The following is a 27631-nucleotide window of genomic DNA, read 5'->3' on the forward strand; positions in this document are numbered from 1 at the left end:
ATTTTTATGCATATTAAACATTTCCTAGCACAAAGGCAGATTATTTCCTGTCATTGCTACTTTCTGTTTTGTAAACAATTTTCTTCAAAAAATGAAGAACCCAAACCTTTTAGAAAGTTGTAGTCCTTCTTCTGGGTAACAGAATAGTTCCCTTGGCTGTTTTTAGCTCAAATTTCAGAGAAACAGTATGATAAAAGAACCCCTATCGGCTGAAAAGGTGGCAGCACTAATGTATCTCACTACACGTTCTCCCTTTCCAAGGGATGAAAGTACTGAAAGTACCATTATTGCCAAATTGACTCAAAGAGAAAAATGGTACTCATGGATTTAAGACACTTTTGACACAGCTTGTCAGTGTGGTGTGAATGGCAGGTTTTCAAAAGGGGACAAATTTCTGCCTCTAAGCATCCTCAGCAGGAGAAAAGCAATGCCCTATCTCCCTGTAGATGCATAAATAATTGCCTGAGTGGATTTATTCCACTAACATATCAAAATCTATCAAAAGTTTAAGGAATTTTATTCTGGCTGTTTCACATGGATTCTGGAAGATTGGGAAGTGCACTGAGGTCAACACTAAGGGGCAGAAAGAGAATTTTTTGATAGGACTGAAGAAGTGGTGAGTAACAGTGCAAAAGTCCTATGGTTGGTCCTCCCCAGCCCAGCACAGCCATGCACATGTGCTTGAGGAATGGTAGCAGCAGACAGAGACAGCAAGGGAGGAGATTCTGGCTCTTTAAAGGGCCTTTACTGCCTGTTAAGGCATATGAGCTCTGTCAGTCCCACTGCATCCCACAGGACACCATGGACAGGATCTCTCCAGGCAGCTCCCTCTGCTGCATAGGACACCTCATCTCAGAGCCAGTTTAAATATCTCTCCAAAATGATGATGATTCCATTGGGCTTGCAAACAAGATGCATTTTAAGTGCAAGTCATCCTTGCAACTGTGTGAATTTTTAATTAACTTTAGCAACATAAATAGTAAGTTTGGTATTGATTGTTACCACCCAAAAAAACCCAACCCCAGGTGAGCTGTGAAAGCGGGGAAGTGGATCTAAAATCAACAAGAAAAGAAAAAGAAAGAATGAATGCACATTGTTCAGTTTTTCTAAAAAAAAAAAAAAAGCCATAAAGGATAGGCATGAAGTCTGTAGTTCTGCTGGAAAGAGAACAGAAAGGACTAGAATCCTCTTTACCACCTGCTAGCACAACTTAGACTTAAAATTCTTGTCTGCAATGTTGCAGAAATAATGAGGATGCAAGAAAGACAACACAAGATCAGACAGCAAGAGATTGTGGAAATATGACGGATTGCAACAGAAGGGGACACCAAGCTCAAATGCTGCATGAAGAAAGGGTGAATGTCATCTACAAAGGTCAGAGCTCTAGACATTAGCAGGGAGTAGAGACTTTGGAGAATTAAATTGCTGCATCGTCTCTACCCTAGACACAGCCAGACAAAGGGCACTACATATGGCAGCACAGGGCCTGCAGCAAAAATCCTCCCATGCAATTCCAGCAGAGAAACTACTGTCTTTACATTGGTCAAGTACTCTGTTTACTTAATTTTCGCCTGAAATTTCCCTGTTCTCTCTCATTTAACCTAAAATTCAGATAATTTTTGCTCTCTGACAGACGACATAAAATTATTAGCAGCAGGGGAAATTAAAGGGCAGAGGGTATTACAGTAGTGAGAACAGGTTATGGCAGGCTGGAAACTCTAGTGTACACTGAGTTTTAAAATCCCCAGCACACATAGTATGTATCACTACTGATGTAAGAGCTCTTCTACAAATAATCAATGCTTGCAACATCTATCTTTCTGCCTTATGAAAAGCCTCCACTTCTAAATGTAACCTTCCAAAAATTTCAATTTTTAGGATGGATGAAGAATTACTGGCTTAAATACAAATCACAAAATATYCTAAAATAGTTTTGAAGAATTAAAGTTTGAGTAAAGGGGTATCTATCGTATACTGGGCAACAATTAAGATTATTGTACAAATATAACAGATAGGACCAACTATGAGAGAAGCAATATTTATTTCAGAACTAAATTGCTAGATAAATGAATGATGACTACCAATTTCCTTTGCAGCAGTGCAGGAGAAAATGCTGCAAAATCACCACTCTCTTTTCTTGACTCTATTGCTTCAGTCAGTACAAAGGCAGAGGAACAGTGTCACAGAGGCAATTCTTCAATTGCCTTGCTACCTTCTGTGCCTTTTTCCAAAGGAGGAGAACACTAGAGAGAACAGTCAGAGGACTTCTGACCTTGCTTCAATATTTGCTAACTCACTTAATTCAAAGCTCTGATTTTCAATTGGCACCTCTAACAATACCATGGCATCTAAGAGAAATTCACGTGAATTACATGTCCTATTAAAGAAATACCATTCTAACGTTCTGACTGTGAGATACTTAAATACAGATGATGGTTGTAAGCATGATAATTAAATGGGTTAAAGATTCATGTTAAAACTTAATGTTGGATACAATACATATACACTGTTCAAAACCCAAGTGGCCACAGGATAGTCTGTTCAGCAGTGATGCTCCGTGTATAGCCTTCCCCTCCCTTGGCATTACTTCTCTCTGCCTGTTGAGGCACCAGATACATGTACTGGCTTAAGCACACACAGGCTTTAAGCCAAGGATTCATTCTACAGAAATCATGCATCAAGACAAAATGGCACTTTAATTAATGCTGGTGAAGGGTAAAAACAAGAATCCCAAAATAAAACTCAAGTTGGAAGCCAGTGGCAATCATCTGCCAAAACAGACTTGTCCATGACTTGACCAGATCTTGGGAGGTACTCCCACATACAAAAAAGAGAATCTGGTTTTTACAAATAATTACAGAAAACATCACAGGATTACTTCTKATGACAAACAGGAAGACTCCATTGGATTTTCATTCACTTATTCAACTTTTTCTCTTTTTCAACTTTACTCCTTTCTCCTGTTCTTAAAATGTGGGCATGAGTCAGGCATGGTTTGTCTGCAACACAGCAAAGTCTAGGAGTCTCCCAGGACAGACAAGGCTCTCAGCCCCCATTGTTACACTGCTATTAAAAGCATTTGGCAGAGTTGAACATGGCAAGCTGCTGGTTCAGGCCTCTGGTCATTTTCAGATCTGTCAAATGTGATGGCTTACACTTGGGGATGCTGGAGTGTGCAACCTTGGAAAATAAACAAGCTATTAAGGCTCTCCCATAGATTGTGAAACATGTGAGTCCATCTCATTATATCTTTGTTCTTTTCCAGTATCAAAACAGTCTTTCATTAGAAGTCAAGATATTTATTTGTTAAGAAAAAAAAATCTTACATCTGCTGATACTTGATTCTCTGTTTATTTGCTTTCTGTCTTCTCAAATTCTTCAGGTTTTCTAACAATTTTTGGGCTTTTTGTTTGCTTGTTTTTTATGGTATAAAAACTTTCACTAGATTTTGCYTGAAGGAAATTTTCACTATTTTATTTATAGTTTGATTGCTGAAAATAATTTCTTTTACACTCCCTTACTGGAGACACTCACAAAAGCAGAAGTCTCTTGGGGAAGAAATGAAACAAACTAAGATATAAAGCAACTTGACAAATTTTTAAATACAACAACTGAAAACAATAAAATACATTTCATAAAGCAGCACACAATTAAACACCTAATCCTAGTTAGTCTTTTAAAAGGAATTTAAAATTCATAAGGATAATGCAAATATAAGTTTTTAATATTAGAATAAAAATAAAAGCCCCTTTATGTTCTAAGGTATAAATGATCCCTAAATATCTTTCCTCTAGGATTAGAATTTTCCTAAGACTTTCCTTAGAGAATGGGGATTGCCTTTGTTATTAAACCGTAACTTAGAGGATTTTCAGCACTTCTGAGTGATTCCAAATACATATTTCTTGATATTATGTAATATAATTTTTCTTTATGACATGTAGGATTTGGGTATAGATCAAAATTCTCAGCCATAGGTGTCTAAAACTAACACTTAAGCAATTAAGGACACCACCAAATGGCCTGATTTTCCCAGCTATTGTTCACCCTTCCATCAGGTGAGAGACAATCTACCTAAAATTATAGCAAACAATGCATCTGAGCAAAGAAAGCAGAAAGGTCTCCTGTTACTTCTTTGTTTCTATTACTTCCTGATATGAGATAGATTAATTTGCTTTAAATTATCTGAATTAATTTCTTAGCCTCCTTTTATAGTTTGAAGAGGGAGGAGTTGATTTACTCCCGAGTACTAAGTCTTCATCTTTTATACACTGATATTTTTTATTTCTCTGAAATCAATGAACTTTACAAATACTGAAGAAAATCTAATGAGAAACTGCTAAAATGCCCTGTTCAATGCAGCTTGAAAAGATTCTTCCATTTGAAAGCTATTAATTTCTGAGTGAGGTTCTGAATGCATGGTCCATCAAACTTTTCCCAGAGAAAGGGTGTGTTTGATGATTATTTTGGGCAATAAGATTTGATGAATATCCATGTTCCAAACCTAAATTCACTGGCTTACAGCTCTTCAAACTCACCTCTGCCTTTTGTAACAGAGCTAGGTGCTTCTTGCAGAGAGACTGGGTGACAACCAACAAGTAGAAACACTAAACTGCATTTTCAAGACCACCTCTTCTCTCTGCAATGTCATCAAAATCAGTGGAAGTTTGTGACACGTCTTTTAACAGGTTATTCTGTGCACTGAAGTTGAATTTTTGGGACTGGGAAGGAACATCTATTGTGATTTGCGATTGCTCCCCTAACAATAAGAAAATTAACTTTTACATTGCAGCATACTGCAGTATAACTGGAGTATACAGAGTCATAAAAAACCTCAAAATCTGAACACTCTGAATGACTGATGAGAGAGCATAGCATGGAGCTGATGTAAGAAAAAAATTCTCTGCCTCGCAGAAGGAAAAATCCAGTACTGAAAAAAATTAGTCCTCCTAAGGGAGACCAGACCATCAGTTCACAAATTCAGATAGCAGCCTTCATCCCACTGTGACTTGGTATCATTAAATGCAAATCAAAAGTTGGCAATCACGTCTTATTKCATATAATTCAGGCATCATTTTGCAAAGTGGCACTTTTCATGCACTGTGATTTACGTATAATATTCTTACTGTGTATGGTTTCAATGTACAGCCTGGTAAGTTCACAACATGCAGCACTGTGAAAGATAAGCCTTTGAAATGGTGTGACATTTCAGGGTGAACTGCTGAGCCATCATTTTCCTAGCAAGCCATATTTCATAGCCAATATTACCTTGTGCAACTGAGAAATTGTCTCCTAAGGCCATGACACGCTATACAGTTCCATGAATCTGTCGAGAACCTACACCCCAACAACCAATCAAGTAAAGTCCTAAGTAATGAGATCTTCAGTTACTCCCTTACTGTAAGTGGGACACAGAAGTTATTAGGATTGAACATGACTTCTCAGTGAGACATAGATAAGAACAGAATACTGTATGCAATTTCAAAAATAAATTATAACCCAAAAGGAACTTTCCATGGCTTAAAAACCTCTGCCAGTAGAAAAAGGCCTTTTATTTCCCTTTGCTCATCCAGCAGTGCTGTTCTGGCTCAAGATCTGCTATTTGGAAATGTCACAAACAAATAATATTGGGAGCAGGGAGAAGGAAGGAGAACAGCTGACAGTCCCATTGACATGATGGCTGCCTGGCAGTGAAGATTAGAAGCAGTGCTGATAGGCAAAGGCAAAGATAAGCAGGAGACAACAAAGCAGGAGACAACAACCAAATCCTACTCATCCCTGCCAATGCCTAATTTTCCCAGAGCCAAAGCTCCCTTTGTAGGCTAGTTGTCATTTCACCTCCTCCAGTGACAACCCTCCTTTGTTTACTGCAGCGGTGACCTTTTCCTGCGGGGCTCAGCAGCACTAATCCACCCTGTCAACCATCCCAGGAGCCCCTTCTATCTTTAACCTCCGCACAAAAATCTTAGGTATCGTGGTAAGCAGAATTAGGAGGTGCTGCCAGAATCAAATCATTAAAGCCAAATGAGTTCATCGACACTGTTGTCACTACAACGAATAACCTAATATCAACTGCTGTAAAAAATATTGATTTAAAGAAAAGATTTTAAGGAAAGGCCTGCAGTTATTTTCAAGAGATTACCTGCATAAAAAAAAGGAATCTGAAAACAGCATTCTGGAAAAAATTATTTTATTTTGATCTAAGTTGAATTATTTAACATAACTTCATTCTCACTGTTTTTTAATCAGTTTACTGTGAATTGCTCTAATTTGATTTGATATTCAGACATTGGATGGATGAGAACTGCCTTAACCATTTTTGCTGCTACTAGAGAGAATAAGAATATTTTTTCATTATTCTATTAATATTTCCATTAGCTTAGTGACATATTAATAGTGCAATGAATATTAAAAACRCTGCCAGAGACAACAATCACTGTGAAATACCGCAATTCTCCTGTTTCTGCATGGTTTATGTGCCAAAAGGAGTTTTGAAATTGCTAAATCTCATTTTGGTTTACTATTTTGTCTAGCAAAATGTTTATTACAACATGCTTTGGGGGCTAGCATTCAATAGGTAGACCACCTACAGCGTGCACACGATTATATAATACCACAAAGTGAGTCAGGAGGTTCCTCTCCTTGATTAGATAATGAGTTCTTCCTGAGTTCTCATGCAGCAGATCTGAGCGGCCTCTGTTATTTTATAGCAGAAATCAACCACCAGTGAGAGGGGCATTGAAAGCTTTATAAAATACCTTTTTTCAAAAAAACTATGGCAAATGCAATGGAGTAGAGCTACAAAAAAAGCAGCAGTATTGTTGGCATGCTCTCTTTCATCACATTGTGGCTGTTTGCCAAATGTAGCATGGTCTTCTTCACATGTGAGTATTATGTAAATAATATACACTTGAATTTTTTGAATAAAGTATCAGGATTACTAAACAATGACTTCTTGATTCCCAGTGGGTCATATTCCTATTGTGTGGTTCTGCTTTATTTTCTCAAATTAACTAATATTGACTTCCTTCAAGAATTCACTGAGAATAATTTTAAAGTGCTTCCCTACTTTTCCTTTCAAAATGCTAGGATTATTTTTGTCCAGATATATCAGATTATAGTTATCAGGGAACATTTCTCTCTGTTGTTGTTACTAAATGCTAATTGTACCTTTATAGTTAACCACTGCTTTCCAGAAAATCAGGAAATACTTTATCAAAGTGGACACAAACATTACTATCTGATAAAAGCCTTTTTTCTAATTCACTGTTAATAAGATTATGAAATCTATTGCTTTTCTTATTACATCGTGATCTTTATATTACTGACTCCTGCCTAATATTATTTTCCCTTCCTTTTTTGCCTTTTATGTTCTGACTTCTTTCCTGATAACTCTCTCACAGATATCTTAAATTTCTTGCCTTCTACTCTTTATTGCTAGTTTTTATTTTAATATTTTGTGCTACTGCATTTTAGAAAACCTATATAAAAACCCAGGCCAGTGAGAAGAGTCAATTTAAGGAGATGCCCTGGGCATATAATAAAATTTTTACTTTGGGAAATTGAATATTCAAGTGAGAACAGCCAAAAATCATTATGTAGCAACAGTGCCGAATTAGACCACACTATGAAGCAAAGGGGCTATCTAACTGAAATCTCAAATTTCACACCGCCACTATCTCAGTACAAAATACCCTCAATTAATCTTTTCATAAACAGTTATATTCCATCTATTTTAGGCATGCTATTTTAAGGAAGAATTCTCCTGAAAAAGAACAACACCCAGTACTCTGAAAGAAGAGCATGACTGAATCATTAAGGAATAACCTTAGGTGATGCTTTTGACTGAATTTGAAATACGACTGTAAAGCTAATTTTGTAGGAGTTGCTTTGGATGGTCTTTACTAATGGTTACCATAAGATGTATTATGGTATCTTCTAGAAATAATACTCAAATATATTAGTTAAATATGTTCCCTGAACACTGCAGTAAAATGCAGTCAAAAGATTTGCCCTAGAATATTTATAATTTATAATTTCCAGAGCATTTAGGACATGACAGGATGATAAAACAGCCAGTCATAGAAGCATCGGTAGTGACCACATGCAAAACTGAGCAAAGAAGCAGATTAAGAAGCCAGACAGAAATTGTTTGCCTAATCAATAATATGAGAAGTAAGGGTTAAAGAGCAGATCTATCAYAGTTAATAAAAAAAAATACCTTCTCCCATTGCAATATACAGATGCTTTTGAGTAAAAATGGGTATAAGACATCCGGAGGATCAGAAGAGCGGATAGCCAGTCCACAAAGCCAACAGACTTAGTACTTTAATTTTTAAGACAAAAACAGCTCTTTTTCTTCTATTTCACTAATTTCAAAATAAAGAAAATACTTAGCACTCAGTTGTTTGGAGTGTTAGTGAACATTTGTACAGGAAGACAGAGATATTAAATACTGGGTACTTCCTAAGACTGCTGATTGCAGTGTGATGATAGAATATTTCCTTCCTTCGTAATTGTAACAAAAGGAAAATATCACAATGTGCTGATTGCCCATTTCTTCTTCTGAAATATACAGTAAGAGATAATTTAAATTAGGTCTAAGATACTGCAGCATGCTGTCAAGCAAAAACTGGTAAATAATTAGCAGATCCAAACGACACTGTCAGAGTAAATTTTTAATTATCTAGTTCATCAGACTGTAAGAGACCAAAGAGTTTCTGGAACCTAATGCATCTTTGCAAAATTATTTGATGAATAATTTTACTCTATCTCTGATCACTTGAAGAACATACATACAAACACTAGGAGAACATTTTCACTGCCTTTGTCTTTACTTGGCCCATAGTGACATTATTTGTTCGTTCCCTTCCTAAGACAAGTCTTGTGCTTCAAGAGCGAAAAACTTATCATGCCATGACATTGCCAACCATTTAAGGTCACGACATCTTAGTTTTTAACCCCCACCAGTTTTCAGGGTGATATCCAAAGCCAACCAGCTGTAGGCAAGGAGCCAGCTGGTGACAGCATGACGAGGCAGTGTGGCTTGTGAGCACTACCTCTCGCACTAAGAGTGTGATCACATTGTGCACATGCAGAGGGGACACTGGCTCATGGGTGAGTGTCATGAGTGCAGGGATAAGCACTGCAGGGATAAGCACCCGCAGGCAGGGCACATGTAGGCTTAGATATGCTGATATAAATATAATGTGCTGATTGGTGACTGATTGGTGATGGGTTTCCTGTGGAGCAGAAAAGCAACACTTTGAGTTTGTTTGAATCTTGTGTGGCTTAGGGGTGGACATGGTAAAGAAAAAAGTCACGATTTTGCCTTCGGAAAAGTTGCCTACTACAAAATCATACCCATTACTCCAGTCAGTGTAGGGAAAAAGAAATGGTCCATGTAGATTTACTGTACTATAACAATTTAAAAACGGTAAGTGACATAGTATTAACCCAGGAACTTCAGACCTTTGCCCTGGTTGTCTGTTCAGTTCGAATTCACTATTTGGTTTAGGATTTTGGTGCTTATTTTTCCCAAGGTAAAGCAATCAAATCCAGGTGGCTTGAAATAGAGGATACTTAATAATGATTTAATGATTTCATCAATTCTGTTTTGTGTTTGCTGTAAGTATGGGCTGAAATACAGCTATAAGTTTAAAATTTTGTATTAGATGAAACAGGAAAGATTGGGTTTTGTAAGCGCAAAGAGAACCCACGTTGTAGTTATTTTCCTGCCTTATCCTCTAATTCTTTTTTTTTAGATCCTCTAATAATTAAAGTCCCAAAGCAACTGCACATAATACAAAGAATCTGGCTGCAACTCAGAGCATGTTCATCCTTTTCCAAAAATACTACAAAACATAGGCTATTATGTCTGAGAAAGCAAGCAGACTTTGCATTTAAATTACTTAAGTGGCAATATGCATCCAAAATGGCTGATTGTTTCCACAGCTTAGCTGGAACTTAACAATGTTTCATATTAAAAATTAAATAACTCTTAGGCTTAGAACTTGAATGAAAAAGTCTATGACACAACAAACTTTTGCTAAGAAGGTGATGAGCTAGCTGTGTTTATAGCAGTAAATGTACCAGGATCACAGGCAGGGAGATAAGGCAAGCTGCTTTAGTAAATCACTGCCAAACAGCAGCCAGTCACCCATGATCTCACCCCAGCATCCTGAAGCTCTCTCATCTCCCATAAATGTCATCTTGAGTTAAAGCCAGAAAAGACAAAAAAACAGACTACTGCTTGGTGGTGTACACACACAAAAACAACAATACCAAGCCCAAACCAAAGTAAATTTTAAAAATCCATTATGAGCTACAAATCTTGAGGAAGACATAGCAGCAATAATGTCTTTTAGCAGATTMATTACTCCAGTTAGACTACTAAGATTCAGAGATGAGTCACAACGATGGAAGGTAGCCACACATGGCTTCACTATATATGGAGAAAATCCTCCACCTTAAAACCTCCTCATGACAATGAAATACTTTCCCCCACTTCCTACATTAACATTTGAGTGAAAAGCAGGCTAGCAGCTGAGGGATGAAATTAAAATATAGCGGCAGACAGCAAAAGCATTTTTAATCTGTTGTAGCTAATTAAGACTCTGCCATCTTCAGAAACTTCGTCCTCCTCTCACACTCCAGATTCTTGGCTGTCTTGTTTGTTACCACCCACTTTGCAAAGCTGATGTAATCAGCAGCAGTATGTCAAAGACTTCTTTCCAAACTGAATACTGACATCAGCTTTTTGCAGTTTTTTGTCATTTGTGACTACTGTTCCTCTCTCTCAAGTCCAGCCAGTGGTTATCACTCAAGTTTATTGAGATATTAGAAGAGATTGAAAGATAAGTTAGAAAAAGACAGAGCGACTGAAATTTGGTACACTGGAAGAAAATACGAGACCACAAAACCAGTCTGGAAAAGGAATGGCAATCACCCTCATCTCATAAATATAAGTGGACAGCAAAAGTAGGTTCTCATATTTACTGAAGAGACACAAAGGGACAGAAAAAATAGTGACATTTCAAAATGTAACCATCACTGAGCTACAATCTCACCATCAAAAATGCTGTGGCAATAAATTTTAAAAGGGGGATCACTATGGAAAGGGCCAATAGCTAATTGCTGACTATATTCTAACTAATAGAATCAAATACCTATTTGAAAGAAGAATCAGAGTTTGTTTTGAATTATAGTCTATCCTGGAAAGGTGCAACTAGAGGAAAGAGCTTGTCATATCTTTAGTCAAACAAACAAGCAAACAAAAACCATCATATGTTGAGTGTAAGAATGAAACTAGCTGGAAATGTGAAAAAACACCAAACCCATAGAACACAACTAATAGAGTGCAGGAAAGCTGGTCAAACTTAAAAGACACCCCAGGAGGTGTAATGGAATTCAATCCTGCTTCAAAAGAGAAATGCAAGGAGAAAGAAATGACCAAAGTGAGTTAAAAGTCCGAGGGTTAAAAAAGTCCTTTCTTGTAAAAGAAAAATTGGGGGGGTGGGGGGAACCAATTAATAGTATGGCTTCAGACAAGTCTTGCAGGCAAGAGATAACACCTGAGAAGAAGCATCATGAAGTAATGCTATCCAAAAAGGAATACAGAAGGCTTTCATGAAAATATCAGAGGAAAAAACTAGCACTAGGAAGAGAAACCCACAAAGGAAGAAGGTCTAACTTTAAATTAGTGGTTACTCAGAAATTATTGAGGTAACGGCTTATTTTTAAAAATACATCTTCAACAAGAGAAACTCTAGCAAAAGTTTGTTCTTAAAAATTCCTTGCTTTACCAGTGACAATTTTTAAAAAACATTTTCAAGATTTCTCTTGAAAATTTACAGAAAAATAGCAGATGGAAGAGCTTCAAAGAGAAACATCAACATCATACTAGCTTTCAGGAAATGAATAAATGATTGTGTAGGTTCTTGTCGAATAAATTATTTTTGTCTCTGCCAAAAATAAGTCATTTAACAACATAAAAATGAAAATATACTGGGAAACCAAAAAAGTCTTTCCCTTGTTTAACTAATGGAAAATTAAAGCAACCTGAGCATTCAAGTGAATTGAAATATAAAGTTAGACTGCAACTTGCTATACACGGCACATTCAATAATGTATTTTTTATTAAAACCTGTTGCTGCCATACATTTTTATAGAATATTTGATATTAGCTTCATGAGATCTTACTCTGATTAGAATATGAAGCTGGCTGATTCTTAGGCTTGCACAAAGTGCTGATGGAACTGACACAGAGACTTTATTACAAACTGGCAACTAAATATGTATCAAAGAACTTTGAAACTACAGCACAAAGAAAAACTATCAGTGAATTTTGCCACTATAGGCTGAAGCACTATAGTGATAAATGTCTTACCATTACTGACACAATAAGCAGTGATTTATCTAGACTTAATACAATTTTCCTCATGTACTTTTTTTTTGACTTTTATACACTAAACTACTGCAGGTTAAATCCTCTGTTMAATCCGGATTGCACAGCATGTACTGATGCCTCCAGGCCATATCTGTATTTCCACAATCTGAGGATAACTGGCAATTAATGAAATGGGTTTTTTATAATTGAGAGCATCACCAAGTGTTCTTGAATGACTGTTTGGCTACACATAGCAACTGGTAAGCGCTGAAGCATGAAGCTCAGGGAGCCACACCACCTCTGCTGAGCTCTCAGGCCCCTTTGAGCTGCCAGCAGCATTGCAGGGATGCTTAGGGCTCTCCCTGCACCTGGCCAACAAACTCTGCAACGAAGGGCCAATCATGTTCTCTAAAAGAAGTCAAAAGCATCCATGCTAAAGCCAGACATAAAAGAAATACTTCCTTTTTTTTTTTTNTTTTTTTTTTTTTTTTTTAAGTCAACAGCTTATAAAATGATTAGAGAATATCCCAATTGACTGGAATGATAATACTGCATGGTCTAATTTTGCTGGCATACTAACCAGAGCAGAAGGGCAGCCACACAGGCAAACCCATTGTGCTGGTCATGGCATGAACATCATTGAGAAYAGCAGTCTCCTCGGTATCCTTTTGATATATTTTATGCATGCTTTCAGCAGTCTTTTTAAAGGACCTTTAGGTATTAGGAGGTGTATGATAATTCTGCTTTGATACATAATTAATAACACAGTTTGCTTCTTCTTCATGATGAAGTCCCTTCTGTGCTATCCCCTGGAAGCTTCCTGCTCCAGGTTCAGCCCAGCCAGCAGGTCACTTTCTGACTGCCCTTTCAACACATACTCATCTTGAAGAACTGCTCAGAAAAATACTAAATCATTTTGGTAAACTGTAAAGGATATTTAGAGTGTGCTAAGAAAATCCTTTTTGGGAAGCTCTGAATGGCAAATACATTATTGCATGTAGAGTATGCACTGGAGAGGAAAAATGGGAGCTATTTAATCTTTTTCATTGGGACTGAGTAGTAAAATGTGTACAGCAAAAGTTAGGCTGTTTAAATATATTAGAGACCAACAACACTATCATCAGACTGTTCCACATCTTCTAAAATCATAATTGTTCAACATACAAATTTCTTTTCCCATCAGAAATAGAAAAAGAGAAGAGTAACATTCATGTCTAAGTTTCCTTAAAGAGATAAGACTTTCTATGACATATACCTTAATCCACAAATTTCTCTTGAGGAAATTGCCCAGGGCCAAATGAGAAGAGAAAGTAATTTGCCAAATCTACAGCTTAAGCATCCATCTCTTGAATCTAATCATGTGCCATTCAGAAAGACCTGACAACACATTCAGCATAATTTCTACATTATGGCATGCTTTTGCAAACAGTATTTTGGAAAAATTCAAAGGTAAAATAGAAGATAGTAAACCATAGAAGATACAGCTGTTTAACGCTCACTCAGGTGCATCTCTATTTGCCTAAAAGATGAATAGTAAACACGTAAGGATTTAATACTGTCCCCTGAAAATTTACCTTTATATACCCTGAAATTATTAGGTTACTTACAATTCTTATTTTTTTAAATCAAAAGATTCTTATTTGTTTTGCCTAAAATTTCCTATTTTTCTTTTGTAGACAGTACTTAGTTCTTGATAACCAGGCTCTGATTTTCAAATAAAAATCATATAAAATCCAGTTTGAGATACTAAAGTTGGATTAGTCTTCTTAGTATTTATCTCAGGCTTTTATCCGAAATTCTTCTTGCAAAATGCAACTGAAGTACCAGGAAAAAAAACACCATAAAACTGCTACGCAAGCAAGAGAAGGTGGTTTTTCAGAAACTGCTTGCAGAAAGATGAGATTTTTCTAAGAAATTAACTGGGAAACCTGATTAGTCTCCTTCCTAATAAATGAATTATTACACATTAAAATGACAACACCACCCTTTGTTTTCTGCTCTTACAGAAATCATGCTTAGCATAGCACTGGCAACTGATCCTCTTTTTTAAGATGTTTGATCTAAAACATCCCAGTTGCCAGAGAGGAAAAGAAAAGATGACTTCATATCTTGTTGTATCATCCTTGGGCATGAGATTGATAAGGGGCAGGTTTGGTTGTCCATGTACCAAGCAAGCCAATGGATTGCTTTATACCTTACCTAATACATTTTACAGGGGTTCTTTAATTAAGTGACTATCTGGATATATGTTATTATAATTTTTCCTCTAGGATTATCCACTACATGGGTGGTGGAGGCGGAAAAGGACAGGAGGCTGGAAAGCAGAAGACAGCTTTCAAAGAAAACTTTATAAGGAGCATTCATTTTCTAGAAGAATCATCCACAAAAAATGCTGAGCTTCCTTTAGCTAAAGTATATTGATAAGAAGTTGTAGCTGGTTATCAATCCTTAACGCTACTAAGGATATATCAACAAGAGGGAAATTTCTTCCAAAACTTTTGATCTACTGAAAAATAAACTACTTTTTATTTTTTTCTTTAATTTTAAAAACATGAAGTACTGTTAGCAGTTTGGCATACTAATAGTCACCTGTGGCAAGGCTACAACTGTGAACCCAGAAATGCACTGTTATCTTCTTGAAAGAGGTTCAAGAAGCCTTATTCCTTTAGCAATTCAATACCTAATGAAATGAACTTGGTATTTGGGATTCACGTCTACTTTAATGGAAAAAGAAACACAGCCAATGTTTTCAGAGTGAGGTGTGCTGAAGATGTTTGCAGCTTTAAGACAGCAAATACCACATTGCTCAGTTCTTCCTTGTAGCAGAGTCATGGCTGGTGAAAGAAAAGGAGTTCCTGTACAGGAAATTGTTATGGTTACCACAATAAGCATTAGTCAAACCCACTACAGACTAAGGACCAAACTGACATGTGGCATTGCTGACCAGCTACTTCAGTATTTATTGCCTTTGTGCTTACTGGGACCAAATAGCAGCAATAAGGTCAGGAGTCTGACAAAACACCACCAAGGCAGCAATACCAAATTAATAACCTATCTATCATAAATTTTCAGTGATGCAGGCTGTTCTTACTGCCCACACTGGAAATCTGCAGAAATTGGTTCAGAATTATTGGGGCTCACTCACCACTGCTCAACAATTCAGTGACTTCCTGGAATTTCAAGAAATACACAAGCCCAGTTGTCTTACATATCCAACATTGCCAATCCAATAGATACATTTAACAAAAAAAGAAAAAAGGCACAAAATTTTATTGAAAATAGCTGTTTTGGGAAAGCTGTTAAAAATCTAGTTAGAGTATTAAATTTCAAAATTTATCCGGAAGGCTCTAAATTACCTTTGTCAAGATATATTATTTTTGATACACAGAAAATTATTTTTCCTACATGATTTTCCATTGAGTTTATCCACTTGATATTAATCCATTTCTCAAGAGTATGGCTGGTATCATTAATTTAAAAGATTAGAAAGAAAGAAAGATTTATAAAAGAGGGGGTACTGAACAAAGGGGAAAGACTTGTAAAATAGAGCAAATTCAGTTATTTACTATGCATCAGAAGATCTGGGTCGTAAGTGGCACACTGAGTCAACTCTTTTCATGAAGGGGAATGATTTTAACTCAAAGAAGAAAAAGAGTAATTCTTCAACCTTAAGAAGAAACCATGCTGATTTCTCTTTCAATAACTTTGATGTACAGAGAAAGAATCCATTTTAGGAAAACCATTCTAAAAACCCTTGAAAGACAAATCCTTCCACTAAGAATCTATCCCTGGGTGATCCCACTTCACTACAATACTCTACTAGAATTTATTTTATTTAAAATTTAAAGAAAAATGCACCAACTTTTTTTTTTTTTTAATTCTTCAAAACTGTTACGTTTCATCCTAACACAGCCCAAAAGCTACATATCAAGTGATGTTCCTAGTACAGTAGATAGACAGAAATAAGGGCCTCCAAATGGTGGCTCGTGAGTCATTAAGACTGCACACCTTCGTTGATCTCTGGCTCCTCAAAAAGCATTTCATGTCCTCCAGTCACCTCAGACAGACTACTCATTAAATTTTGTCTACTTTAGTATTTGAATCTGTAAATAAATACCTTAGAGAAAGATCTAAGCTTGATTTTTCTTAAAGTGAAGTACCTTTGTTCCTCACATCTTGCTCCTAAAGTTCACAGTGCTACTAAAATAGTGTGTTAATTTCTAGTTTGAATCAAAAAATGTTCAGCTTTTGGGTCCTGGCTATCAATAGGAATCCATGAACTGATAAACTCTCAGAAGATATTCAATCCACAACTTATGTGTTTTCTGACTCTGTCATTTCTTTTCCACAAACTGGTCGAAATCCTGTCAATTTGAAATACCCTAATTTCACTTTTAAATCAGTATGCCTAGTGTCTGATAAAAAAATGTAGCGTATTTAAACATAAAAGACACTAGCTTATGTCAGTAAGATTTGTTCCTAGATAAAACAGCTTGATGAATGACAAACATCTGTTCTAACAGTTAATTGTACTTCTGTCATGGTTTTACTCGGTCCAATTTTTGGTGATGGGGGAATGGGACCAAGAAACCATAAAGATGGCTCCTGTGAGGAAGTTCTAGAAGCTTTCTCCTTCTTCTCCAGCAAAAAGAGCTCTGCCCCCTGTGTTTTAGAGCCAATCTATTGTGGCTCTGAGGTTGATGGACAGGCTGCCCATCAGGACTGGGCCATGGCACAGGCTAGTTACACCTCTGTCATGATGTATTGTCTTGTACTTAAGAAGAATTCAAAACAAGATAGGGGCAGCCGCCATGTAGTTTTTTAGTTGTTCGCATCATGCACTGGGGAAAAACAGAGCAGGAGGGTGAGGAGATGTAAGAAGGAAAAAATGGAGACCCAAGATCACAATAAGGAGAAGATGGGATCGGTTGCTGTGCTGTTGCTGTGGTTCTCGAACATGGAGAAAACAAGCTGTTCTCAAAAGGACTATTTCATCAATGAGAGACCTGTATAGAAAAGGAGAGCGACCTTGCTCTGAGGGAAAAAAAAAAAAAAACCCTGGCCTTTGAAGACTGGACTGAACTGATTAGAAGCCAAAAAAGAGGAAGAGGCTTGCCCCCCCCCACGACGATTGAAGCGAGTTGATGCTAAGAATAAGTGGATGCTTAGAAGAAGCTGTGTTCTGCCAGGAGATTTGTGATAGTGGTCTTACACCGCCAAAACAACGCAGTTTGGCCTTGAAGAACATTATTTCCGTCTCCTACGAGGTAAGAAAAGAATCCCTTGCCATCAGCAGTTATACACTGACTGTTTCTTCGGAAAAGACCTTCCACAGCTTGGAGCTGTAAGAACGCTTCTCCTATGATGCTGGACAACAACCATAATGAGTAGTTTGATCTATGTTAGACTTTCATTCCTGTCCCCTGTGTGTGTGGGAAGACATGGTGGGGGTGGAGAGGGATGACCTGAGACAGAGACGGGGCCCCAGAAAGGATAACAGGTGTCTTAAAATGTCCGTTTTTATTTTTCTTCTCCTTGTAAATTTGTCCCCATCTTTGTTCCCCTCCCCAGTGCRGTAGTATTCTTAGTAGTTTTTAGTAATAAATCTATTTTGCAACTTAAGTTACTCAGCCTGTCTGACCATTCTCTGGAGCATATACGTATCTTTCTCTCAATTTTGGTTTTGTTATGTTATCTGAAAGCCATAAATTTTAGTGCTAATTGGGCTTTTGCTCTCCCTTCTGCCTCTCAGGTGGGGGGAAGGGAGAGAATGTCGTGGGTGCAGTGTTTTTTGGCTTTCGGTCAAGTTCAAACCACGACAACTTCCCAGGGCAACGCAATTATTTCCAACACTACACAAGTATTTAAACTGCAATAAAACAATTTTCGTTTTCATGAATTTACCTACATAAGGGTTGATAGGGTTATCAGCCATTTTACATTCTATTCTGTCACACTAGAGCATAACCCATTCGAAAGGAATAAAAGGGGAAGTTTAGCACATCAGAAATTAAAGCTAATGCACGTAGGTAAGAGATTAAAAATTTATTTATTAAGGTAAATTTAATTAAGTAAATCTGGTTTTAAAATCTCCTTCAAATAATGTGGTTTAGATTATTTTAGATTATATAGTCCGCTAAGCAGGTTTGAATTGTAAGTATATTGTCCTTTTGCAAAAAAATTTCTGTAGAATTCATTGAGGGTTCCACTCTTTAAATTTACACATCTGATCCTGCTTAAATTGTTATGACAATCTTTTGTTTACAAAGGAAATCTTTGAAGACTTAATATTTTAAATATTAGATACAGATGAGATTAGTGTTGTAACTTCAAAAGAAAACAAACTCCTAGCACATTGCTGCACCAAATATTTCCCTGTGTGGAGTGAGGTTGTCACAGGGGTCTCAGGAGGGGCAGGAAGCCTCCACAACAGTACTTGGAGAACAGATTGATGAGGGAGGTTTGTCTTTTCCTCTTTCCATCAATAGAAGACTCAGAGGTGACATAGCTACGATTTATGAGTAAAATGTTGATACAAGCAAATGGAGGGATTTTTTTTTCCAAGAGAAAGGTTAACACATGTTGCGTTCCACAGCAGGCAGCCTGCAGGCTGCAGCTATGCCCTGGCTGGCAGGTGTTCAGCCATGTGGTATTATTCCAAGCTTTCCCTTCACGTTCTCTCCCTTTGAACACAGTCTTTAGCCAGCCTACAGTGTTCAAAGCCTATTTCTTTTTCAAGGAAAATAAAAGGCTCCCATGTTTTTTAACCTGCACAGCTTTGGATATGTCCTTCTTGTAATTTTATTTAATCAAAGATAATCCATGACCAGTTTTCATCTGGATTCCAGCTATCTTTTCTTAATTGCTAATGATAAAGCTACATTGCAATGCAGTTTCAATTCCCAAATGTATTGAACATCTCTGCTTTCCTGGAGGCCCAGGACAGAACAGCACTGTTTTACTCCAAGAGCAGCACATTGCAAGGAAAGAGTCAAGACCTTTTACCTTTCCTCTTGTGCACTGCAAGCAGCCCTACAGCCTGAGCAGCAAAGTCCAGACACACTTTAGATGTTCAGCTTAACTTAAATTTATTCTTCCTTTCACTTACCTATTTTTTCCCCCTGTCAACTAGGAGAAAGAACAGCTGTGCAAAACAACAGCAAGAAGCTTTTGGAACATTTAATTTAAGACCTTTCTAATAACCTCTCAGGAATATAAAAAGGGCATCATGATGGGGCTCTCTGTTTTTTTCATGTTTCTCATTATTCTAGAGGTTTGCTGAAGTTGCCAAATCCATACTCTAGTTAGAGTAAACTTATACCTAATAAATCCAAGCAAAGGATTAGTGTTACAAATTAACTGCTTTCCATGAAAGGGTTAGTTGGAATATTCTTATAATTCATATGTTTAGTTTGACAAGCCTGCAACTACCTCAGACTGGAATGTAACTATTGTAAAAACAGTTCTTTAAAAAAATGACTTAACTAAGAACGAAATAAGTATCTCTAAGACAATTTAGAACAAAAGACAGCTTAGCAATCGTGAGTTGCTTTATCTCCAACAATAAATCATAAAAATCAGTATTTTTAGATACAGTTTTATGAAACTCCTGTCTAAAATACCACATGCTTGTATTAATGTTAGAACTGTAATATCAATTGCACCTATTGCATCACAATTTTCCAAATGACTTTTTTTTAAATAGCCATGCAGGAGAATAAAATGACAATATTTGTTTCCTCCAGCCATCAAACGAATCAAGACATTTAAAAGGAATTAATTAGTTTCTTKACTTCAGGGCTCAAATATGTATCACATGGGAGATTCAAGCTCTTTCATTTTATATTTGAGCCTGGGGTATTTTGGTTAATGATCTAAATCTAGCTATCCATGTTTTGTTCTAACACAAAGAGGCAGTACAGCAGTTGCTGCTAACAATGAAGTACAGTGGTGGACCAAAATGTAGCTGCTGCTGAAACTGAGTCTTGGAAAGCTTTTATTAAATACATTATTACTTTCTTCAGAAGTAGATTGCAATCCAAATAAACCATCTGCATTTTGCCTGAATGAACATGTTAATAAAAGATAGAGTCCTGCTTAAAATAATTTTAAAGTATTAAACCAAATTTTGAAATAAGCAGAAGTAATGAATGCCAACAACTGTCATTAATACCTAGCACCACACCAGCCACTTTCAAAAAGTACATTTATGAAAATGTTATGTGTGATCTGTAAAAAGCCAGCCTTTGGTTCAATGAACCTACTGCAAACTATATACTCAGCTCATTCCGCATTGCATGAAAATGTAATTGTATTCCTTGCTACAGTTTAAAAACTTATTTTTATTAATTCCTTTTTAATCTAAACTGAAACTAGTTGTCCCTCTTTCTGCCACTTAATAAAAAAAATTAAAAAGAGAAAACTCATTTTGCCATTTGCAGCCATGTCTTGTTTTAAGATAAACATCTGCCATTCACATTTGTCTTTTCTGAGTGTAATTTTCTTACRTAAGCTGGGTGCAAAAAGATGTGTGAGCAGACATAATGTTGCAGGATCATGACAGTTTAACATACTAATGACAGCAGGCTAACAATACAGTTTGTTTATGCCACTGATACTAATAAAATATCTGAACCTAAAACCACACAGCTGGTAAACATTTCCGTGTTTTGGTTTGTGGTTCTATGGGCAATTACAGTAGATGTTTAAAGCAAGTTAGGAAGAGTGAAATTCACAAAATTAGATCAAAGTCCAGTTGCTTTGCTTATTTTATGTTGTCCAAATCCTGAGTTTTGAAAGAATAACCAGAAACAAATCATACTAATTCAAATAACATTCTTTCTAAATTAATAATGCTGTACAAAATCATATTGTTGAAAAATTTATTTTTCATAATGCTTTTGAAAATAAGGAATTCATCCTCAAAGAATCCTAAATACTTAACAATGTAGTGAGCCAAAACACCAGGAGTGCTCCTTTCGACACAATTATTCTGCCCTTCATGCATGGATATACACATATTTATGTTTTAGGTACTTAAATTTAGTACCCATACTTTGCAGAAACAATAAAAACTGAGATACACGTTGACATAGATATTTCTAATGAGTCACTTTCTTGAAAGCCTAGCAGATGCCAAGATGAACAAAGACTTACATCAGGAACTATGAAAATGCACAATCATTTAAGAATAATAAAAAAGCAAATGGTAGGAAATGTTAGCAGCAACAGCTGTGAAAAGAAATTACAGAAGATTAAAAGTATAGAAGAGACCAATAACAGTAAAAACACTTTAAAATTTAAATTGCTTCACAAGAGAGTTTCTATAATTATGGCTTCTATAGGTATTTGAATAGTAACTGCAAAAACAGTCAGGTATAGATATTTAAAGTCATTTCAATATCCTAAGAACTTGATAATACTCTAAAATCACAACCAAGAAAATAACAGCAGATCACACAACTATATGAACCATGCTGACTTTAAGGCCTACAATTATTTTTTTAGATTGTGAACAGAATAATAGTCAGGAACATTGAACAGTGAAGGCAGATGCAAAGATAAAAGAAGCCTCCCTACACAGTGCAGTTTTACACCAAAATTCAGTTTTGCCCAAGAAAGTCTTAGACAGAAAGAATGTGGTGTACCTATTTTTGTGGTTTATTATTTATTATTTAATATCTATGGGATGGATATTTGTATTTATTGTCATAGACACAAGTACCCAGCACTGGAGAGACCTGAAATGTTGGCATACAAAAGAAAGGGTAGAGGGCTGAATGTGTGCACACAATGAATAGCTCAGTACTGTGGCATGAACATTTCCTTTATCCATTGTAAGTCCTGCTCTGCAACCAGAAGCAGCAAACTGAACACGTAAGAATTGCAACTTGGCAGAACAATGGTCACATCAATGTCAAACTGAAGAGACACATAGGAGATAGTATATTAGTACAGTGGTGAAACACACATTACACACAATCATCTGGATAGAAAGAAAAACATAAAGTATGCCCCTCTGTTTAGCAACATCCCAAGGTATTAAATTCCAAATTACACCAGAAATTACAAAGTGGTTCTAAAACTACCATTTTTATTAGGTATTGTATTCTATTTGGATTTTAAGTTATTGTTCATGATGTCTCATCCTTTTCTGATATGGCCAACCCTATGAAACAGAGCTCCCTTTTCAATGCCTATTTGAACTCTTGAAAAGTTCCTTTTTCAAAAGCAAGGTATTTCAACTCAAGGCTCATCTACTCACTTTAACACCAGAAGAAGACTTACAGTCATTCATGCAGGAAGTTAGTTAATAAACTACAGGCAAAACCTGGAATTATTTTATTATAATTAATAATGTATTATGATGATTATGGTTAGGCTGAGTACAAACAGGACAGCCTGAGCTGGTCTGAGGTACCTGCCAAATCTTCTGCACATGTGACAGATGGTAGAAGCTTTTGAGAGACTCCTGATGCATAAGAACTCTGTATTATGGGGGCTTAAATTCAATGCAACAGCTAATGGGTCATGATAGAAGCATGCTAAGAAGCATAAACTTTAAAGCTTTGGGTTTCATCCAAAGAAAAGGTGAAAAAGAAAAAATAATGCAGTCAAGGGGGAAAATGGTTGTACAACCTATGTTGACTGTTGACTGATAGAAGCGAAGAGAACTGTGACTTATGACATACTGCAATAAATTGTGCAGGCATGGGGAACGGAAGGACAGTGTTTGAACTCAGTGGAGCTATATTAACTTCTAATAGAGCTTATTGTAAACTTCCCTAGTRGTTTTCATGGATATCACAGGGTGCTTTGGAAATATTACAACTTACTTTGCAATAAACCTTATTCTTCCAAAGAACATAATTCATTTTGTGTGCTTACATCTAATTTGTTTGGTTCATCTTACTTTGAAAAAGGTTTTGAACTCCAAGAATGTTCCTCAAATACTCCCTCTAAAAGTCCCAGGAGGCAAATGCTAGAGCATAGAGGAAGAAGACAGGACAATAAATGAAATGTAATATCATACCACTGAGAACTCTCTTAGCCATATCCCATGATACAGAAACAGAAACAGTTTAACCAGATATAGAAAATCCATCTCCCTCTCTAATTAATTTCTTGTGGCAACTGATGCAAGGTAAGTTGGAAGAAATTTTATGAATTTATGAACTCAAAGAAAGGAGTCCAAATTAAAAAAAAATAAAAAATGAAACAACTGTTGACATCTGATGCTGCCAGTGTCCCTTCAGCCTTTACAATCACTTCCCCAAAACAAACAAGTTTGCTGTACTACTTTCTGCACCAATGTGCTTTACAGAGCAGAATGCAAGCAACACTGAAGCCCTGGCTTACGATGACTTCATGAATTTAACTTTTTATGAGGCTGCTCAAAGAGCAATTTAATGTTATTATCTGGATGAGCTCTCTCAGGCTAGGTTTCYACTGGGAGATCCTTCAATCCTTTGCTTTTTGGCAAGATGTGGAGATGCAGGTGCTGTCTGAACCAATTTAGTGTCATCAGACTGGAGACCCGCTTCTCTTTTTACGCTATCCACGAAATGAGAATCAGTCTGAAAGTATAAATTTACCAGAAATGGCATTGATGCCTTAGGATTTTTAGTTTCTCTATTTTCATGCATCTGTATTCTTGTACTTCCCTAGTACAGCACTAAAACTACCGTTCTTTCATCTTTAGACAAAACAATCCCTCTCTGAGCCTGAATCCAAGGACACCTCACTGCCTGAGAGCCCCAAAATATGTAAACAACAGTGAATTGGGGGGGAGCAAGTTTGGGGTGGTTGACATCATCACCTGTAAAGATCATTGGAGAATTAAGACCCAATATGTTAATAAGGCAGAACTTATAAAAGGTGAAGATCTCATGACCCGGTGTCCATTTTGGGTGTAGCCTCAGGAGGAGGCTTTTGTCTGCCCTGGTGTACCAGTGGGCCTGTTGGGCCTGTATTAAAGTTGTGTATTCTCATTCTCTTAAGTTTGTCTGGCCTCTTTTTCAGATCAGCCTGATTGATAAGGCATCAGCATTACCCTTAGAGATATCTCTAAAGAATATTGCACTGCCAGCTCACAAAGAGAAAAGTTTTAAAATATAAGCAGAAGCTACAATTTAAGTTGTCAGAGAAAACCCAAGTTAAGTTTTCACAAAGAACATGGGATTGCTGTCAGCGAAAGTTGCTGGCTCTAGTAATGGACAAAATACCAAAACTTCTCTCCTGCTTGCTAATGTAAATCAGATATTTGCAGTATATTATTGATTTTCTGCCTGAAAATAGATCCAGCAGAGTCCTTTACAACAGAAAGGCAAGGGTAGATCATGCCAATTATGAAAAAGGTTTATATTAATGATTCCACAGAGGAAATGTGTATGTCCTTCACATATCTACAGGGATGACAGTGAGGACAACAATCTTCTTTCACTGATGTTCATCATATCAGTGGCAAGGCATATCTTGAAGCTGTGACACAAACCCTATTATTTGTTGTTCAGAGTAGAAAAACAAGTTGTAAAAGGCTGTGTGCAATTGGATGAAATCTTAGGTACCAACACTGCTGGGAAGGGCCAAAGCTTACCCTGCCAAACAAAGCTAGTCTCAGCAATCTCTATTTAGTTTTTTTCTACCTCATTACACATAATAAATGTGGTAAAAAACACATTGTTGAAGATCATCATAAATAATTTTTCTCTACCTAGGACAGGTTTTTTTGCAACCAATTTTGGTACACATGTATTTTATTATCATCAGAAGTCATAAAAATATTTACATTTTACACTTCCTAAGTAACTTCTGTTTTTTTCAAGGTATAACATATACTTAATATGTAAAAAAAAACTCACCCGAGGAAGAATGATTAAATTTGTTTTGTTTATATATAAATATATTCAATATATAAAGTATTGAAAGTTCAGGGAATGCCAGAATTGTCTGAATAATGATAATTTAAATAACTCATGCCTGTGCATTATGTCCAACCTTTAAATTAAATATTGACATAGTATGTTCCATGAAACTTCATTTAGAGGGTCTAGAAGAACACAGGAATCCAGCTTTCTTTCCTTGTGTAAGGGAAAGCAGTCTTGAAGTAAGTTCTACTTCACATTTGTTGATGATAGACTCTACAAAATATGTACATACATGCGCACTGTACAGAACAAACTAACATATACATTAACACAAATAAGCACCCAGTGTTTGAGTGGCATCTAGAACTTGAGGAATATTAAGAAAAAGTAAAAAAACCCCTTATTTTGGATCTCTTTTTTTTCGTTCCCCAGGGAAAATTTGCGTGGTTTGAAACCTGGGTGTGAATATTGCATGGTGGGAAGAGCTCTAGGAACTTCACTCCCAATTGAAAAAAAAAAAAGAGAGACATACAAAAATGTGGGCATTAGCAACATTCTCTTATTATATGACTGCAAGCCTCCAAATTTTCCACCCTCTCTCCCACTTTGAGCATAAAGTTCCCATTCTTAAATAGAGAGCTCCAAAAAAGTCGCTCCTGCCCACATCTCATTTCTCATTTTCTCCTTCTGTTACTGCTTGAGTTCTATCCAAATTATTTTCTTAAATGCCTACTGTAAAATTTCTCTGGTCTGCATCACATCAGTGCTTACATTCCAAAGAACCTAGCTGTGCTCATTTGAATTTGTATCTAAAATAGACTTTTCTGCAAGGTCAACAACTGCTCTGATGTCACCTAAAGCAACCTTCTTTTTTAAGTAACTGGTTTTCTAGAAGAAAATGATGTCCTTTATCCCAATGCACTGCATGCACTACTTTACTAATGCAGACYATTTCTGACTTATGTCAAAGGTATATTTTAATCAGAAAATGTGAAAAGTAAAAATTATATCATACCTAGGTAAATATCCTAAAACTTCTTCAATTAATTTGCTGGGTTTATAAAACCAGAACCACTCCATGAACCTTTGTGAAGAAATATTTTTTTTCCTAAAAGTATCTTGATTTAAAAAAGAGGGTTCTCAAATCAACCTCACAAAATTTTAGACTGCCAAATTTCACAGCTGCTTCTTATCTCTATGATGGTCAGACTGAAACCTCAGAGCTGACAGCTCCAAGTTCTGCAAATACTGGGTTATGAATTTTTATTTCTCAGATGTGGATACAAGCCGAATATGAAAAGGAAAAAGCTTAAGGAAAATAAACAGGAACACTAGTGGGAACATGTTTTTATGTCCACACCCATATATAAGGGCTTTCATACTGCACAGTCAATGGAATAGAACCCCAATTTTCACTTCTTATTACTTTGGGTACTGCCTTCTTCTGACACTTGCAAAGGGCAAAACAGCTGAACAACATATAGCTGTAGCTCCAGCCAGCTCCAAATGCATGCTTTGAAGCATGTTACCAGGCACATTCAAGCTGTCTGCTGCCTAAAGACCATAGGAAGTCTCCCTTTGGTCATCAATTGATAAGGCAACCTGTAAAAATCATGTCCCATTTCAGCAGTTCAAGACTGAAAATAAGGTCTGGGCTTCTTGCTATTTTCTCTTATATCTTCAACTGAAAGTTCTTCCTAAGTCTCCTACCCATGTGAGGAATTTACTTTATTCCCCCACTCATTGTGCAATTTGCTATTTTGGGTGCTCAGAAACCTGGCAGCCTCAGAAGCTTGCTTTCTCTTCCTGTTCCTATTCCTTATGTGATAACTTAGCAAGTGTGGAGGATACAAAGTATTTATAAATCTTAGATAGGTTTTCACTTAGCAAAGCACTGTTACCTGTCAGCATCCACAGTCACATCATGAACCCCTCTTTGGATGACGTCTCGAGAGGCAGCAAGGTCTGGTATTCGGTTCAGACTTCTTGTATATAGGTTGAGCCCTCCATCTGTCATGTACCTGAAAATAAATCTATGGTCAATCAGGGGAAATGCAGCCATCTGGCAAACGTGTTTCACTCTAAAGTTAATGGTCTGTGAAGTTCGAATGTTTAAGGTACAGATTGTCTTATTAGATGACAGACTTACACTAAATATTCCTACTTGATGTGTCCAGCACAAGGAGATTGGGTGTCTGCCTGTTTTCTGGGATAATTTTTCTGTGACTGCTTACAGGCCAACCTCTTTTACTAAAATATTTTCAGACTAAAGCCCTCCAGTATCTTCAAAATCACATTTAAATACTGTGGTTTTGCAAAAAATAGCACCAGGTTCAAGAAACAACCATTCAGCTAAAAAAAAAAAAAAAAAAAAAAAAAA

General features: G+C 36.6%; 1 protein-coding gene across 8 annotated transcripts in view; it reads right to left on the bottom strand.

Annotated features, from left to right (window-relative positions):
* NAV3 (neuron navigator 3) overlaps nt 1-27631 on the bottom strand; it is a 184564-nt gene that overhangs the window by 77342 nt on the left and 79591 nt on the right. For all 8 annotated transcript variants that reach the window (XM_057377407.1, XM_057377410.1, XM_057377406.1 and 5 more), the window contains one exon: nt 27153-27272. In XM_057377407.1, the coding sequence (XP_057233390.1) occupies nt 27153-27272 (120 nt within the window). The remainder of the gene's footprint in view (nt 1-27152; nt 27273-27631) is intronic.

The sequence above is a fragment of the Malurus melanocephalus genome, unplaced genomic scaffold, assembly GCF_030028575.1.
Source record: "Malurus melanocephalus ecotype Western Australia unplaced genomic scaffold, MMel_1.1 scaffold_311, whole genome shotgun sequence".
In the NCBI taxonomy this organism is placed as follows: Eukaryota; Metazoa; Chordata; class Aves; order Passeriformes; family Maluridae; genus Malurus; species Malurus melanocephalus.